The 17,235-nt window shown below is 35.5% G+C and overlaps 2 protein-coding genes across 2 annotated transcripts in view; one reads left to right on the top strand and one right to left on the bottom strand.

Annotated features, from left to right (window-relative positions):
• Positions 1–1,704: 1,704 nt before the first annotated feature.
• Positions 1,705–9,461, bottom strand: LOC142341871 (ATP-dependent DNA helicase PIF1-like). The gene is made up of 6 exons (XM_075393172.1): positions 8,596–9,461; positions 7,931–8,138; positions 6,976–7,579; positions 4,507–4,662; positions 4,079–4,225; positions 1,705–2,176 (listed from the first exon to the last, which is right to left on the bottom strand). The coding sequence occupies exons 1-6, from the start codon at positions 9,293–9,295 to the stop codon at positions 1,994–1,996; spliced, it is 1,998 nt and encodes a 665-aa protein (XP_075249287.1). The 5' UTR covers positions 9,296–9,461; the 3' UTR covers positions 1,705–1,993.
• Positions 9,462–10,067: 606 nt separating this feature from the next.
• Positions 10,068–17,235, top strand: part of LOC142350932 (uncharacterized) — a 33,861-nt gene continuing 26,693 nt past the window's right edge. Inside the window, exons 1-2 of the mRNA XM_075402961.1 lie at positions 10,068–10,243; positions 10,551–10,841. Of these exons, the coding sequence (XP_075259076.1) occupies positions 10,169–10,243; positions 10,551–10,841 (366 nt within the window). The 5' untranslated portion in view covers positions 10,068–10,168. The remainder of the gene's footprint in view (positions 10,244–10,550; positions 10,842–17,235) is intronic.

Raw genomic sequence — 17,235 nt, 5'->3', positions numbered from 1 at the left:
TCAGGAGCGTTACGATTCAAGTAGGGGATGATTTTCCGTCTTAAATTTGCGTTGGGCATTTTTTTTGAAAATCTGATCCCGCTTTATACTAGTGTTTTTTAGTTTTTGTTTTTGTTATAGGTGTTTTTTTAGTTGGGATCGGTTTTCTATCAAATTTAATTTAGTTTTTTTTGTAGCCGTTTCAATTCAATTTGAAAATCAAAATCTCCGAAATTATTTTTGGACCAATCGGAGAAATTAACAGCCTCTTTATGATGAGCTGTTATAATAGAAAATCCACTAACATCGGGCCAATTACTTTCAAAGGACTGGCGAGCGTTTGTCAGAAGCTAAGTGCATTTCAGGTTAAGGATTAGCTAAAACTTTATGAAGGCAGTGGGACGCGTCAGGCGTTCGGGTGGAGGGTAGTTGCGTGGGGGGGGGGGAGGAGAAAAACATCATTTAAGTTATGAAGTTGTCCCCACAAACCAGAGAATCGCATGCTTAGACTGGTAAAGCGTAGGACGCTATAACTGATCAGCAACTTAAAACCCTCGAAGCTCTATCTGTTTATCTTGTTATCGAGGACGAAAAATAAAGCCAAACCAAAAACCAGTAGATTGGAAAATTGAGTAAAATTCTTCAGGACTAACATAGATGAGACCACATACCATAAATATCTTCAATTTAATCAAAATTTAGTGGATTTAAAGTTAATTATTTTTGATTGTTTTTCCTCTGGCGCATAACATTGCTTAACTTCGAATATGGAATGTTTTAATCGTCTCAATTTCAATATGATTCCGCTTTACACTATTATGGATACTTGCGTATTTCTCTAAAAGTGGTGGCTGGTGATTTCTTTTCTTGGATTCTGTTCTCTATTAAATTGGCTGCTAGTAATTCCAATTCCTAATGTCTGAATTGCAAATTTCCTAAGTTAACTTGTAACTATCAGAGAAATAAAGAGCCGCCTCATTTTGATATGGAGAGCTGTTGTGAAACATAATTGAATAACTCGAGGCGAATTGCTTTCATATGCTTGCTGAGCGGTTGACTTCGTCAGTAGCTAGCCAAGGCTCACGAGATTAGCTTACGCTTTAACTGGGGGTTGGCCGCCTGCGGCGTTTGAGGTCGAATGAGGCGGAGGGGAGGGAAGTTTGCCAAACTCTTAAGAACCGCCAATCTACTGAGTCATCCGGCTGTTTTTGAAAAACTGAGAAAATTGTTTCAGCAAAATTGATTTTTAGGTTTGAAAAAACATTGGCCGTACAAGGCTCAAGATATTCGATTCCAACAAAAAATCTGATCGAGAGCTGTTTTAACATTTCAGGCTGCGTCTCGTGTGGTATAAACCGATGATCACATCTTTTGTCAAAACAAAAATCAACTACCATCGGAAGAATTGCTCTCGAACTAGTGGAAACTGGAATCTATTGCAGCCTGCTTCAGTGTGGTGGGTATCTAAATTAACTACGGGGGCTTCAAATGGTTGAGAGTTTATTCCATACTACAACCACTAAATTTGAAGTAAAAAATTACACTAATTTCCGCGCCCATTTCATTTGACTTTTAGTAGTAAACTGCCGGCACTTGAGTTCAGCGGCTGACACTTGTGAATGGGAGAGAAATCTAGATCACTCAAAATGAGATCACTCATTCAAGAGCAATTAATTAAAACCAAAAGATCAAGAACATCCTCGCTGTCTCTGACTATTAAAAAGACAGCAGGAAAATTTGAATTTGTAATTTTCAAAACTCACAAGTCAATAACTAATCTACAAAAACAACTACATAAACGCAAATATTGTTACATAATTAATTCAAAAAAAATTAAACTAAGTATACAAGTTCAAACAAACACAAGACATCATTTCATCAAGTAATTTTTAACGAACTTTCACATTTTACTGGGTAACTTCCACATCTCAACAATAATAGTTGACAGAAAAAGCTACCTCAGCATTTTGGTGACAGTCAACTTAGTCTATCAGTCAATTTTTCAAACTGGCATTCACATTGTTTTCAGCCTTTTCAGCATAGCTCCAGATTGAACTCCTGATTTAAAGGCGTCCGAATTGCCGCCCAATGCCACAGGCTGCATGTTTTTGGCTTCAAGGGCTCGTTTTCGGAGCCCAACGTAGTATTGTACTACTCTCTGGTTCGCTCTTACACTGTTGTCTGCCAGATCAAGTACCTGAAAAGGAAGGAAAACTAATCAACATTTACAAACATACCCCCGCAGATTGCCGGAAAATAACTACTATTGATTCCAATAACCCCGCTTGCGATTGAAACAACAGAAAATAATGAAATTTATTGTTCTACAAAAACATTAAAGTGCAAACTATTTTTATTTCATTTTGTAGTTAGACTTACTCCTGTATCTTAATCAGGGGCTAGTATCATTACCAATAAGCATTAGAGATGGTAATTAAGACTTGAAAGAACGAAATTCAAGTAGAGGACATCAAAAATTGTCCTTATCTTACAACCGCTTTTGTTTTAGCAACAGACTTAATTTCTGAAACATACCCGGCAGATTGCCGGAAAATAGCCGCCGTTGATTCCAATAAGCATGATTGGGATTGAAATAACAGAAGATATTGAAAAAAAAAGATTTTTGTGCAAAAACATTTTTTTAAGTCCGATTTATTTTGATGGCATTTCGTGGTTGTACTTCTGTTTTAGAGAGAGGCTACAGGGGCTACTATCAATACCAATAAGCATTAGAGATGGTAACTAAGACTTATAGGAACGACGTTCAATTAGCGGGCATCTAAAATTGGGCTTTATGGGTTTATCCCGTTTCTACTTCTGACTTCAATTTTTTATACTGACTCTGTTCATTTTGAATTGCTTTGCTGAGCAACTGATGTTCAAAATCACTTTTAGCAGAATGAGAGAAGAGAGAAACTAGCCTAGAGAAGTCAAAAAGATTTCACGCAAAATGTTGAAAAGGCGGCAAAATGAGGTAAAGCGAAACATTTTTTTATTCGACGAAGTAAAAAAAAAAAATAGGAGCGCTATAATAGCCGGCTGAGAAGATGAGGGCGGCTATTAATAAGAGCAATTTAGCAATTTAGGTTACCCAAAAATCGAGAAATCAAGCGTGAAATTTTGCATGGAAAGACAAGCATGGTTACAATAATTGCCTCAAACTTCGTTCGAGATCAATTAACAAGCTCAAAATCAATGCCATGTCCCATCAAACAGACATCTTACAAAAATCCTTCAAAAAGCCGCATGCGAACAAAAAATATTGCAGGATTACAGAAAATTATTTTTTTACAGATCAATTTCTCGCTCTCTCGAAAACAGCGGTACCAGCAAGAACAACTGTTTCGCTCCACTTTAACGCTGTTTAGCACGCAAACAACTCAAATTTTTTCACTCATTTCTCTTCCTGCTTCAAAAATGACGGCAACAAAATTGATTTTAAAAAGACGCTTCACGATCACTTCTATCGAATAGTAAAACAGGGCAGCTATAATTGCCGGCTGAGATAATGGCCGTTATTAAAAATACGAGAAGAGCTAGCAGCTTATTTAAAAACTGATTCGGGACAATCAAAGAAACAAAATTTACTTACAGGGAAGAAAACAAACACGATGCAAACATACTGATTGAGGAAACATACTGAACATACTAACACACCAACACAATGATTTTTTATCGTGAGATTCAACACTTCTAAATTCTAATCATATATCACTAGTAGTGATAATCAGATTTCGAGTCTCCGAAAAATTTATGCGCGGGTAATCGAAATTACGAAACATAGCTGGCAGATTGCCACAAAATAGCCGCAATAGCTTTGTAGACCTGAAGTCTCAAAAAAACAGTAAAAAGGACTGACCAAAACAATTTGTCTTTTCATTGAAGGCTGATATGGTATATTTTGATTAAAAATCTGAATAAGTTTTTGCTGCCTCTATTAGCTGCTCTCAAATAACCTTCATTTAGAGTGACAAATACCCATTTGACCTTATCTCTTTGAATTAAAGCAAATAAAATAAATTAAAGCTATCGCTGTGCGGCTATTAAAAACAACCCAACAAATGTAAGACATATTGTTCGGCATTGAACATAATCTGACCTTGATTGTATCAAGAGATTTGGCTCTTGAGAGGGCAACATATGCTTGACCGGATTCAAATACTTTACTCAGAGAGACACTCACACAGTCCAATGTCATGCCTTGACTCTTGTGAATTGAGATGGACCAGGCCAACGTCAACGGCAGCTAAATTCACTTCAATAAATTTTCTGTTAACAGTTGGATAGATATAATTATATAATAATCAAACAAGATTGGTTTAGCACGTGTTAACGTCAATTCAAGACATGACATGCCCCAGAGCTTGAATTTCAGAAGCTTGAATTTAAATGCTAGATTTTACACAATAAAGAGATAGTTTGTGAAAGTTAGGACTAATATAATCCATGCGATTTGATTAACATTAGGGTAGTTGAAATTGGCATGAGGAACATTTCCTCGTGAACGGTTAACATGTTTGTTCCTACTTGTGTTCTGTGGAGATCTCCTCCAATCAGGCCTTTGACTGTCCATTTGGCAGGCTCAATAGTCCTTTCAGCCCCACTGATAAACTTGACCACTGGGTAATTCTTCCTTTTGGGGTTGAAACCTGTCACAACACCTCTCGCCCCATTCACCAAGCCCTAAACAAGTTAATATATCTTCCCAATTAGAAAAAAATGCTCAATGACTTTTGGAATCAGAATTTCAGGTAGCGCTTTTCAATTTAACTCGCCATCTTCATGCCGTGAAATTGACAAACTGAGAGGAAGGAAACGAAATCAACAGTTTACCCAGCCGAATTTGACAATTAAAAATAATTGAACTGAATTTGTGAATTCAAATTTGAATGATGCCACTGAGTTCAGATTTGTTTATTGGATAGCGTCCATAAATTTCATAAAAATATGGATAGATTCCAATAGATTATTTCAGCACTGTGTCATCGATGACTGAAAGAGCCACGGAGAAGACAAACTCTGCTTACTTGTCACGTAGTTCTCAGCAAAGCTTCTATTTAGTCCCAACTTAACACCGAATGATCGTTGAGAGGATTTTTCCTACTGAGAGAACAGCCGGCAGAAGACACGAGAAACACAAGAGAGTTCTGTCCGAAATACTTCAAATTTGACTTGAGAGCTCCTTTATTCTGACTGACTAAATTCGTACATGTTTTTGAGATAGCGTCCGTGACATTTATTAGTCATGGATAGAGTCCCATATATTCTATAGCAGTATTCGGCAACGAAATTAAAAATAACCTCGTCACAGATAAACACTGCAATGAGAGTAAATCACTCAAATGCCTGAACAAAATACAACCATAACAATCAGACGAATTACCATCAAAGGATCAACCCCCAATCATAGCTAAAAATATCCAGGACATGTCCAATACACTAAGATAAAACTACTACAAGACCAATATGTTTCTCGGATAGCGTCTACAAATCCATCTAATCTATAGATAGTGTCCAAGAAATGATCTTGCAATATTTGACACCGATCACTGAAACAGCATCGGCAAAGAGAAACATTGCTTTGCTTTTAATTGCATCTTCTAATAACGGTTTTCAGGGAAGCTGTTCATTAATATCTGCTTATGCGGGGCTTTAAGTATACGCTAGAGCATAAATATTTTTCGCGCGAGGGACTTTGTGCCCAGACACGAGGGCGCTTAAGCCCGAGTGCTAGGTACAAGGCACAAAGGGGACTAGGATTTCTGTGCTAACGTATATAGATTAATCTAAGTGTTAAAAATATGGCGTCCCTTGTTTACACTTGAAAAGGAGTCAAAAGGGAGATTTTAATGGAATGAGAAGGCGACTAAGTAGTCAATTAAGCAGGACAAGAACAAGGCGCTTAGACGAATGCGCGGTAAAAAACATTTCTATTGCGTACGTGTTTTCTAACTAATTGACTAAGTTGAGCTGCCTCGTGGTTTGACTATTTCTTACCCTTGATTCTGTAATAGATAATAGGGCAGACTCAATTTTTTTCATCAACACTACTGATATCCATAGAAAATCCGAATACCCCAAAACTACTCAAATTCATTCATTTACAATTATAAAAAACCGACTAACGACGGGAGAATTTCTAGCAACTGGCTGTCAAGCGGTTGGCTTCGTCAGTAGCTTGCTGGGGCATAGAGAGATAGGTTAAGTTCAACTGAGAGTGAGGGGAAAAGCAGTAGAGAAAGGTGTAACACAGGGTTTGAGCGTACGGGTTTAGGGGTGGAAAAAATTAGGGGTTAGAGGTCTAAAAAGCCAAAAACTTCCCTTCAAACCATGAATTTATATCTTCTCAGTAGCTCCGTTGAATCGCCTAATTAGAGATCAATAAGGCTCAGCTACTGTACTCCATCCGGGCTCTACCAGTTTATCCCGTTTTTGAGGACGAAATTCGGCAGTACGAAAAATCTCATAAAACAGAAAGACCAACAGGACTAATATTATTGCTACAAACTTCGTTTGAGAGCAATTAATAATAGATTCAATGAAAATAAAATAAACTTTTGCTCCATAAATTACAAATATCAATTACACCGTTTTCTATTAAATTACAGGAGAAACTTATAACTAAACCCGCGATTTACGTTTGACTATCGCATGAAATTGAGCGGCGAAACAGTATTTTAACATCACAAATTGTACGAGTCTCATACAGCATCTATCAGCTAAGTTTTCGACAACATTGGATCAATCTCGTCAAAGAATTAACTTTCATACTAAGTTTGAAATGAGAGCATTTTACACTCCTCTGTGTGACAACCAGGCGACGAGAAGTAAAAACTGATAGGCATAAAATTGCATAAAAGGTCTAAACAATAGGTAAAAATCGGTCACAATTAACAATTATTAAACGCATTCGAATATAATCCAATGTTTCGACAACGGTGCCAGCTTAATTGACCACTGAAACGAAGAAATCAAAGATTTTTTTTCAAAACTTACCAAGGAAACTGAAAAGTTCTTGGTCAGCATAACTTGCGCCCCAATTTTCAGCACCAGTCTGTCAGGTGCATTTGTCAGGGTATTCAACTTAGACTTGTCTCCCACATCGACTGAGTTGAAGACACTCGAATCGCCTTCCAAAGCACTTAAACGACTTTCATTAATCGCATTTGAGTCTTCTTTATGCGTGCATAAAATTGTCGCCTTAATTCCATTTCGCTCGATCGTTTGCTTGCCCGTATCCATCAAAATCTGCTTATGACTATCGCACAACTGACCGATTCTTATTAATTGCAAAATTTTAATAAACTTTGGGTCAGATTGCCGTTTCACTGTTTTCAATTCAATCGATTTCTGGATGCATTCGCTCCAAGTTTCAGCTTCGAAACAGAACTTTTTGGGCGTTTCACCGGGTCTTGAAACCGGAGGCAACTGGAGAAAATCTCCGGAGAGTACAAGTTGGATTCCACCAAAAGGTCGGTCATTTCCTCGCACTGAGCGTGCAACGTATTCCACTTTGTCAAAAAAGTCGCCTTCAATCATTGAGATTTCGTCTATGATTAGAACTTTACATCGTTTATAGTTTTTGACAGCAGCTGTTCGGCTAAACAGCAAACATTTCAAAGAGTAATCAGTTTACGCCAGATGACCAATTTCAGTACCAAAATTAAAATCGAAAGAAAAAGTAACAACGTTTTATGCCATAAAACAATAAAAACATTCGGATGTGAAGGAAGAAAGACTTATCAAGCTTTAACTTGACTTAACTTAGCTTATAGTTAATAGCAATTAACTGAGATGCACTATAGTTCATTTACTCATACCTCTACAGACCTGCATAGCTCTGCAAATTTTGTTTTTAAAACGTCAAAATGTTCAATTTCAAACTGTCACGTAATAAAAGTTAGCAAAAATTGATCGTTCAACGATCACTATTTTTTGCAACAACTCTAACCTCAAGACCCGTTGAGCACAGGCTTCAAACGAGTCCTCGCCAGTTCCAATACCGGCGAAAGAGTGCAAAGTTCCCCCCGATATCTGACAGGCTGCCATTCCCGTGCTAGCTGTTACTACTGTTGTCTCCGGAGGCAGGTGGCTAATGAGGCGTTTGAGGAGGAAAGACTTGCCAGTTCCCGCGCTGCCCGTGAAGAAGATACTCTGACCTAAAAAGTGAACAAATTCAATCAAGAACTCAAAATTCATCGCATAAAAACTTCCCATTTAAAAAAGAACTAAAACCCGATTAAACATTACATGTCCAATTCAAAGATTAATGAGAGAGAGAGAGAAAGAAACACTATTATTGTATAGGGATAACTTGCACTAATATACAATCGTGTAAACGATTTACGAAGCTTTAGGTTGATTTAACTTCGTTTAAGCACTTAACTTAGAAGCGCTATAGTTCATTTAGTCAAATCTCCATGAATTAAATGAACTGAAAGTATTCTCAGATGTGTTGTTAGAATAATTAAATGTTTTCTTAGAATAATGCAATCATCTTAGATGAACAATCAGCAAACGATTAACCTTCCTACAAAACTACATCGTCAATTAAAACTTCAAACCACATTCAAAACTGAGTTGCTTTCATTGAGTAGCGTTAGCGTTGGTTCGTACCATTTAATACACAGTTGATCACATGTTGTTGCTCAGCATTCAGAGGTTCTTTTGAAGTTGAAGACGACGAGGACGAGGAAGAATATGAGCTCCTTACAGATGACACAGATCCTGAATCTGAGCACATACTTCCCGTATCCGAAAAATCCCCTGAATTGTTATCAAAACCACATCCTGAGCTTTTTCGCTTCAATACTGGCTTCTTTGGCGTCTCATCGTCGTCCACGGGTTTTGGTACTGGCTTCGGAGCTCCGAAAGCGTTCACTTCGGCAATAGTCAAAGGACTTATCTCTTCAAAACCTGACCCTACGAAGCCATTCACAAGCCTATGGTTAGCTGAAGCTACAAATCCTTTGGTTTGATGCGTCTTTTTATTTTTCAGCGCAACCATACTTAAGAACGATATTAAAGGCTGCGGTGCTGCATTGTTGATCAAAAACCGAGTTTTTCCCGGAATTTCAATTCCTGCTTTTCCCTCTTTGGCAAAGGTCCTGTAGAACTTTAGTTCTTTGGCTAATCGGAATCTTTTACATTCTTTTTTGTGTTCTATCAACAATACAAGATCTCGAAACGAGTCTCGTCCAAGAGACAGTATGGCATCTTTAAACTTGAATGTTGATCCTTGATTGTTAGGGGCTAAATTTAACACTTCAATGTTGCATTTAATGCTTGATGGAAAGTTTTCTACGCTTCCAGACATACAAACATAAGCTTCTGAAAAAACCCACAAGAACTTAAATGATTGATATATTTTTCAAATTGCTTTTAAACATGCGCGGGCACGTTTTAAAATGCCGAAAGTTTTCAGTGCCAGAAGTTGAACTCCATTTATCTTAAAACGCGAAAGTTGCGTTGTAAGCAAGGTTATGTGACTCTGTAGAAGTCTTTTCGAAATTCTAACTTGACATCTCTAACATCTTCACAATTCCCTGGAACCTCAACAAGATTCTCGATAAACGCCATAAGTTCTCAGTGATTTCAAGCAGAGTCACGTAACCTATACGTATAAAACTCACGAGAAGCAAAATGGACAGAAATTAATTTAAGTATATCGGAACTCTTCAAAACACGAGCCTGTAAGAGTTAAAATGCCGAAAGAATGCGGTGCCAGAATTTAAGATGACAGAACTTCCTATATACACAGCCAGAAGTTGCTCACCAACTTTTGGCAATTTGATTTAAACATGCAAAATGCGTTTTTAAGTATGGATTGTGTCACTGAAACTCTCTGGCGTTTATGAAGAATTACGTACCGGTTTGAGATATAAAGCCAGAATTTTGAAGTGACCTCTGCAGCGTCGGATAACCTAGTTTGAAACACGCACATTGCAAGTTTTAATATGCAGTCTTGAAATTTGGCACTATGTATAGCAAAATCTACCCCCCCCCCCCTAGAATCTGGCACTGCAGAGATCTGGCAATCTAAATTTGCACGTGCGTGTTTTAATTGAGATTTAGACTTTAAAATGCCTCGCCATATAAAAAACCCAGAAGTCAAAAATGAAAGCTAGCCGAATGTGACTCTTCATTTTACTGATTTTATTTTGAAGTACGACATCTCTTAATTTTCTCAATGAATTCAGATAAAATTTATCGGAACAACAGGGTTCAGAATTTGATTGAGATTACATCGAGCAAACAGAATGAGGTAATTATTCGACTGAAAAACTACTAACCATTTAAGTCCCATATTACAAACCGCTGACATAATGACTCAATTTCATAGCTGGAGAAATGAATAATTGGTTAATGCATATACTTCATGATAATAAAGCAAAAGTTGCAAGACCGATTGTCTACCATATAGAATATTTGAAATATCCTGCAAACTACTTGCACGCCCCTTTTGCAGTTAAATAGTTACGATTATATCGTGGAAACGCATGCACAAAAATATACGATCTCAAAATACATAGGCGGTGGGTGTATCAAACAAAAAGAATTTCTCTATTTAGGGACGACAGAGGCCACTTATTTTAACAGCAGCCAAAGAAACAATAGAAAACTTCGAGCGACAATACTTATGTGGAAGATTTCACGATCCCTGTGCAAAGACACACGAGCAAATTATCCGAACCCTTCAATCTGTGAGCGAAAATTTTTCGGATAACGACGACGAATGGAAACAGGTGCAACTAGCTGAAGAGATTTTGGAGAAAAAGACGGTCGACTTCCAAACAATTCTGTTGAAACACGCAGATGAAATAGGAAAACACGTTGAGGAACACAAGCTAATCAAAGAGCAGGTTAAACAGTCTTTCTAGCAGTTATATCATTACTACAATTTATTTCAGACCACCCAGAACCGACATTTATCGGGCTTGAACTTTACACCCTGGAATAAAAGCACACGTGTTATATAAGAGCGTATAATTTGCTAGCCAAATTGTTGACGCAATGAATCTCCGTGGAATAGCAGAAGGTAGCACAGGATCAGGCATTGTTATCTTTTGAGTTGTTATATAGCTCGATAAGACACGCTTGATGTCTTAAGTATGAGTCCACGGGTTGAAAATAGAATAACCACGCAGGAAGGAGACATCAACAAAAATGATTTCACATTTAGCCATCAGTTTAAATTTTCTGTAACGCAATCATTTGATAAAAATTTTGGAATATTTTCACACTTGATTTCTCCTTTAAAAAAGCAATAACACGGTAAAGATTGAGCACTTGACGAGTATACTTACTGGTATTAGTAAATCAAATGCCATTTGCAATCTTAATACATTGGAACAAGCATTTCTAAACCGATTTCCTTAATGCGGTCATTTTGCTTCTTTTGAGCACATACTACTATATAGAAATTAAAAAACAACACTTGTACTACTTGATCATAATCCATGCAAGCGGAGTTAACGCAATTCAGCGGTAATTAAAAACCATTTTTGCTCAACAGCCAGTTGACCTGGAGATGGTCTGTAATGGATGTCAGAATTGAATAAAAATTGGGATTGTTTTATTTTAGAAATACCGAAGATTTGAATCCCATGAAAACTTACTTAAAGGCAATGAGAATCATGACCAGAAGCAAAGATCAATCAATTTCATTTAAAACCAAAAATATCATTTTTTTAAACAAGTAAATTACTCAGACTATAACCCTCAGGTTAGATATCTACATGCTCTAAAATGTTAAACAAATTAATCAGTATTGTTATTAATATAATAATCTTCAAAATGTGGCTGTTCGTTTTCATAGGTAAAAAAGAGATCTGAAGGCTCCTATTTGTCTATTAACGGGTACTTTCTTGTGTTGATCGAGCAAAAACTCTTTTTAAATCGAGGTTAAAACATTTTTAAAGCAAGTTTTACTATTAAAAGTTCTTATTGAAGAGGGCAATTTGTTCCATTTTTGAACGCTTTTCAAGATTAAAGATTTGTTACTCCACTTCGTTTTCTTTTATAATAATTTGATTTGTTCTCTTGTTCTGTCTAGCGTTATGGACATTTTAAAAATTTCTGGATGTTTCCCATTGTCTTATATCTGTTTGTAGCTTCATTAGGCTAATTTTTGAGATAAAAATTCGGCTGGCAGGATACGATCCTTAATGAGAAGATCAATGGAGTGGTCAATTTTTTGACGAAAATAACAAACGTTTATTCCCCAGTTAATTTGACTGTTTATGCGGTTTATGTTTTTCACTGTACGATTTTGAAGGAATACTCCACTGCAAGAAAGATGAGAGAGTACAACTGACTTGAAAACATCAATTCTTACTTTCAAAGGTATTTGATTTCTTACAAGATACAAAGAACGAATTGCGTTAGCCATTTTACTTAAATCTGAGTTCAGGTGATTTTCAAAGGTTAGGCTTCAATCAATTTGTACTCCCAGATAACGACATGCATAAGCTGGTTTGATAACTTTGCCTTTAAAAGAAAACTCTGGATCCAAATTAGTATTATTTATAAAGATCAACATCTCTGTTTTATCGGCATTTAAAGTGAGTTGATTCTCTGTCAGGTATTTGTCTGTTTGTTCTAATATTTTTTCAATTTTTTGGGAATATTTTCATTACGTTAAATTTTGCATATAATACTAGTGTCATCAGCATATTGAACATTATTTTCACTTTCCAGCTTTTCAGAAAAACCGTAGACATATAACAGAAAAATAAGAGGTCCTAAGAGAGTTCCTTGTGGAACACAATGATTAATAGTTATTTTATCTGATAAGTCAATACTCAGTTTTACGCATTGTGTTCGATTTTCGAGAAAAGATTTAAGTAAAATTGTTGATTGAAAGAAGTCCATAAGAATTGTTGGAAAAACTTTCTCTTGGATACAATCGTTAAATATAATCTGAAGATGTTTCCAAAAAGCATATTTTACGGATTTCAATGCCCAAGCATTGATGTATCCCGGCCTGATGCTTTGTTGTCTAGATTGTCAGTAACTTTATAGATTTACCTCAAAGTAAAAGGTTTTAAATTAAACTCTTGAAATTTTCGCTCTAATTTTTCGACGTTCAATGGAACAATCTACCCTCTGTAGATGCCCATTCCACTGAAAACTCTGTTAAAACCGTCACACATTGATTTTTTGTCTTTCTTTTTTCTACCATTCGCATCAATTTCAGTGATGTTAGGGCAGTTGTTTTTCGTTGTACTTTTTCCATTGCACATCTACAACGATTAGTTTTTCACAAATTGCAGTTCTTCAAACAATCTATTCTATACAATCCATTAATGATTAACAACTTAGACCGAATTGAAGCAGTATTGTCAATTTCCTTATTTAAGTGGTATAAATGATCAAGTCAAAATCTGATTGAATATGCAGTCATAGATTGAAACACCAGCCAATGGTTTATTGGAAATCCTGGAAACTAATTGGTAAAACAAACGTAATTTAGTAATCAAATCATGAAAGCGCAGTGAAGTCCAAAAATTTAAAAGCCTAACCAACTAACGTCGGTCAAATTGCTATCAATGACTGTATAACGGTTGGCTTCGTCAAAAGCTAGCTTGTTAAAGGGATGCAATTAAACAGTCTCGGATGCATTGTCAAGTAGATTAAAATGAATTAATAACTGTCTGATAAAACTGCCGAAATATCTAGTTATTTCGTAGGAGTCGATTACATTTGGTCAGTAATTTTTGCTCCAACTTATCTTAGTGGCGGAGGAACTATACTCAGATAGGTTATTTTTGTTCAAACAATTTTGGTCGATCGATATAATCATCGTAGAGAGTTATGAGTGGTATCACTAGAAAAACCGTCCAGCGCAGAATATGGAATAAAAATGATTTTTTTGATTTTCTTTTTTATAGGGAGTTATCGAGGTTTTGTGAATAATAGGCGGATTTCAGCAGTTTTTATTCACATTTTCGGTAATTTTGTCCAATTTATCGTCAATTTTTCTAAAATATGAAAGATTATTAATTGTAATGTTATTTATTTAATCTCAAAAAATAAAGGAGGGTTGCTGAATTTTTCGAAATTCCGACTTTTTTTGACAAAAATGTGACCAAATTTGCTTTTTTAGCACACTTACTTAGTATTAGTCTGGAAGTAGACACCTTAAAACTGCGGCCATATTCTTTTTAAGCTCAGAACAGAACTAGTTGTATTCCAACTGGCTTTAAGAGTCTTTTGGCAATATAATTTTGCCAATTTTTTTAAATTCAAACTCGAAAATTATACAAATTGCACTATATATTTTTGACACACTGAAAAATTTTGCATACAAAAAGATCTATTGCGCTACCATTTGAACAATTGAGTGATTCCTTAGATGCCCAGCAAAAGCTGGGATGATCTTGATCCCATCATGGATCCTTGTGACAATTAATTTTTAGATTTTAATGGGGCCGGAACTTTTTCTAAAATATTTCCGCTATGTAAATGTATTTTATGTAAATTACTGACAAGAATTTCAAATCAGGGCTCAATTAACGACAGATATTTACAATTAACGAGTCCCAACGAGAATATATTATGGTTTCAGATTATATTTCTCTCAACTTCGGGCGCAGTCTAATTAAAATGAAGAAAACAACTTGTTGTGAGTTATAGATTAAATTCGGTAGCAGTTTTATGTTCAACTAATGGTTTCTTTGGTTTAATACTACGCGTTTTCAATTTTTGTTTTTGAGCATAATTGCATAATTTATGATTTCATTTTGTTTCCTTGTCGAATTATCACATTATTGATACGTCCAATTGAGGTAAAGCATACTAAAGAAAATGCACAGCTTTGGAAAAATTTGTATCTGGATGTGTTAAATGTTTTCGTTGATTAGTTTTATGCTTTTTGTCTGAGACACATTTATCTCGCAAAATTTGTAGTTTTTTTGTTTTTGCCTATATTTGTCTTTGTTTATTGTTGTAGTATATATACCTGATAACGAGAGGTCTCAATTGCCCAGGACGTATAAATCATTTTAGTTAATTATTTCATTTTATAGCTGTTTGTTTTAATGACTTTCAATTCAATTTTGAAAAGATTGTCTCCTTTTTGTCTCCCCAAAAAATTCTCCTTTTGCTTTCCTTTTTGTCAACAAGTAACTCAATCTCACTATTTAGAAGTCTTAATGACTTTTGCCAATTCAAATAATTTTTTGGCGCTTGGTTATATGTTGTGAATGCTTGCTCCGACCATTCAGTTTCATAAAAATTTTTGAGGTTTCTGTACTATTTTAGAACTAACGAAGACTTGAATCCCATGAAAACTTACTTGAAGTCAAAGAAAATCATGACCAGAAGCAAATATCATTCAATTCAATTTAAAACCAAAAATATCAATTTTTCGTTCTATTTTTTCCATTGCACCTCTACAACGATTACGTAATCACAAATTGCAGTTCTTCAAACAATATTCTATACCATCCACTAATGATTAACCATTCAGACCGAATTGAAGCAGTATTGTCAATTACCTTATTTAACAGTGGTATAAATGGTCAAGTCAAAATCTGATTGAATATGCAGACAGATTGAAACTCCAGCCGATGGTTTATTGGAAATCCTGGAATTTAAATTGTAAAAACAAACGTAATTTAGTAATCCAATCATGAAAACGCAGTGAAGTCCAAAAATTTGGAAGCCTAACCAACCACTTTTTTTTATCTCTCAACTTTGGGCGCAGTCTAAGTAAAAACAAGAAGGAAGCGACCTGATGTGAGTTATAGATTAATGTCGGTAACGGTTTTGTGTTCAACTAATGGTTTCTTTGGTTTGATACTACGCGTTTTCAATTTTTTTATTTTTTTTGGCATAGTTGCATTTTTTATGATTTCATTTAGTTTCCTTGTCGAAATATCACATTATTGACAAGTCCAATTGAGGTAACACATACTAAAGAAAATGCACAGCGTTGGAAAAATTTGTATCTGGATATGTTAAATGTTTTCGTAGATTAGTTTTATGCTTTTTGTCTGAGACACATTCATCTCGCAAAATTTATAGTTTTTTTTGTTTTTTTTTCTATATTTGTCTTTCTTTATTGTTGTAGTACATATACCTGATGACAAGAGGTCTCAATTGCCCAGGACGTATAAATCCACTTAGTTAAATAATTCAGGTTATAGCTTTTTGTTTTAATGACTTTCAATTCAAGTTTGAAAAAAAGATGGTCTCCTTTTTGTCTCCCAAAAAAACTCTCCTTTTTGCTTTCATTTTTGTCACCAAGTAGCTCAATCTCACTAATTAGAAGTCTTAATTACTTTTGTCAATTGAAATAATTTTTTGGCGCTTGGTTATATGTTGTGAATGCTTGCTGCGACCATTCAGTTTTTAAAAAATTTTTCGAGGTTTCTGTACTATTTCAGAACTACCGAAGACTTGAATCCCATGAAAACTTACTAGAAGGCAATGAGAATCATGACCAGAAGCAAAGCTCAGTTAATTTAATTTAAAATCAAAAATATCAGTCTTTCGTTCTACTTTTCCATTGCACATCTACAACGATTACTTAATCACAAATTGCAGTTCTTCAAACAATCTATTCTATACAATCCATTAATGATTGAACATTTAGACCGAATTGAAGCAGTATTGTCAATTACCTTATTTAGCAGTGTTAAAAATGGTCAAGTCAAAATTTGATTGAATATGCAGTCATAGATTGAAACTGCAGCCAATGGTTTATTGGAAAACCTGAAATTGAAATGGTAAAAACAAACGTAATTTAGTAATCAAACCATGAAAGCGCAGTGAAGTCCAACAATTTGGAAGCATAACCAACTAGCGTCGGTCAAATTGCTATCAAATGGCCGTATAGCGGTTGGCTTCGTCAGTAGCTAGCTTGTTAAATGGAAGCAATTAAACAGTCTCGGATGCATTCTCAAGTACATTAAAATGAATTAATAACCGTCCGATGAAACTGCCAAGTTATCTATATATTTTGTAGGAGTTGATTACATTTGATCAGTAATTTTTGCTCCGACCCATTTTTGTGGCAGAGGAACTATATACTCAAATGGTTTTTTTTTCAGACAATTTTGGTCGATCGATATAATCATCGTAGAGAGTTGTGAGTGATATCACTAGAAAACCCGTCCAGCGCAGAATATGGAATTAGAAAGATTTTCCGATTGTCGTTTTTTATAGGGAGTTATCGACGTTTTGAAGTTTTGTGAATATTAGGCGGAATTCAGCAGTTTTTACTCACATTTTCCGTATTTTTGTCCAATT

This window comes from Convolutriloba macropyga, chromosome 1 (genome assembly GCF_964194025.1).
Source record: "Convolutriloba macropyga chromosome 1, txConMacr16.3, whole genome shotgun sequence".
Lineage (NCBI taxonomy): Eukaryota > Metazoa > Xenacoelomorpha > Acoela > Convolutidae > Convolutriloba > Convolutriloba macropyga.
Note: the sequence above shows the minus strand (reverse complement) of the source record. Positions and strands in the feature narration are given on the sequence as shown.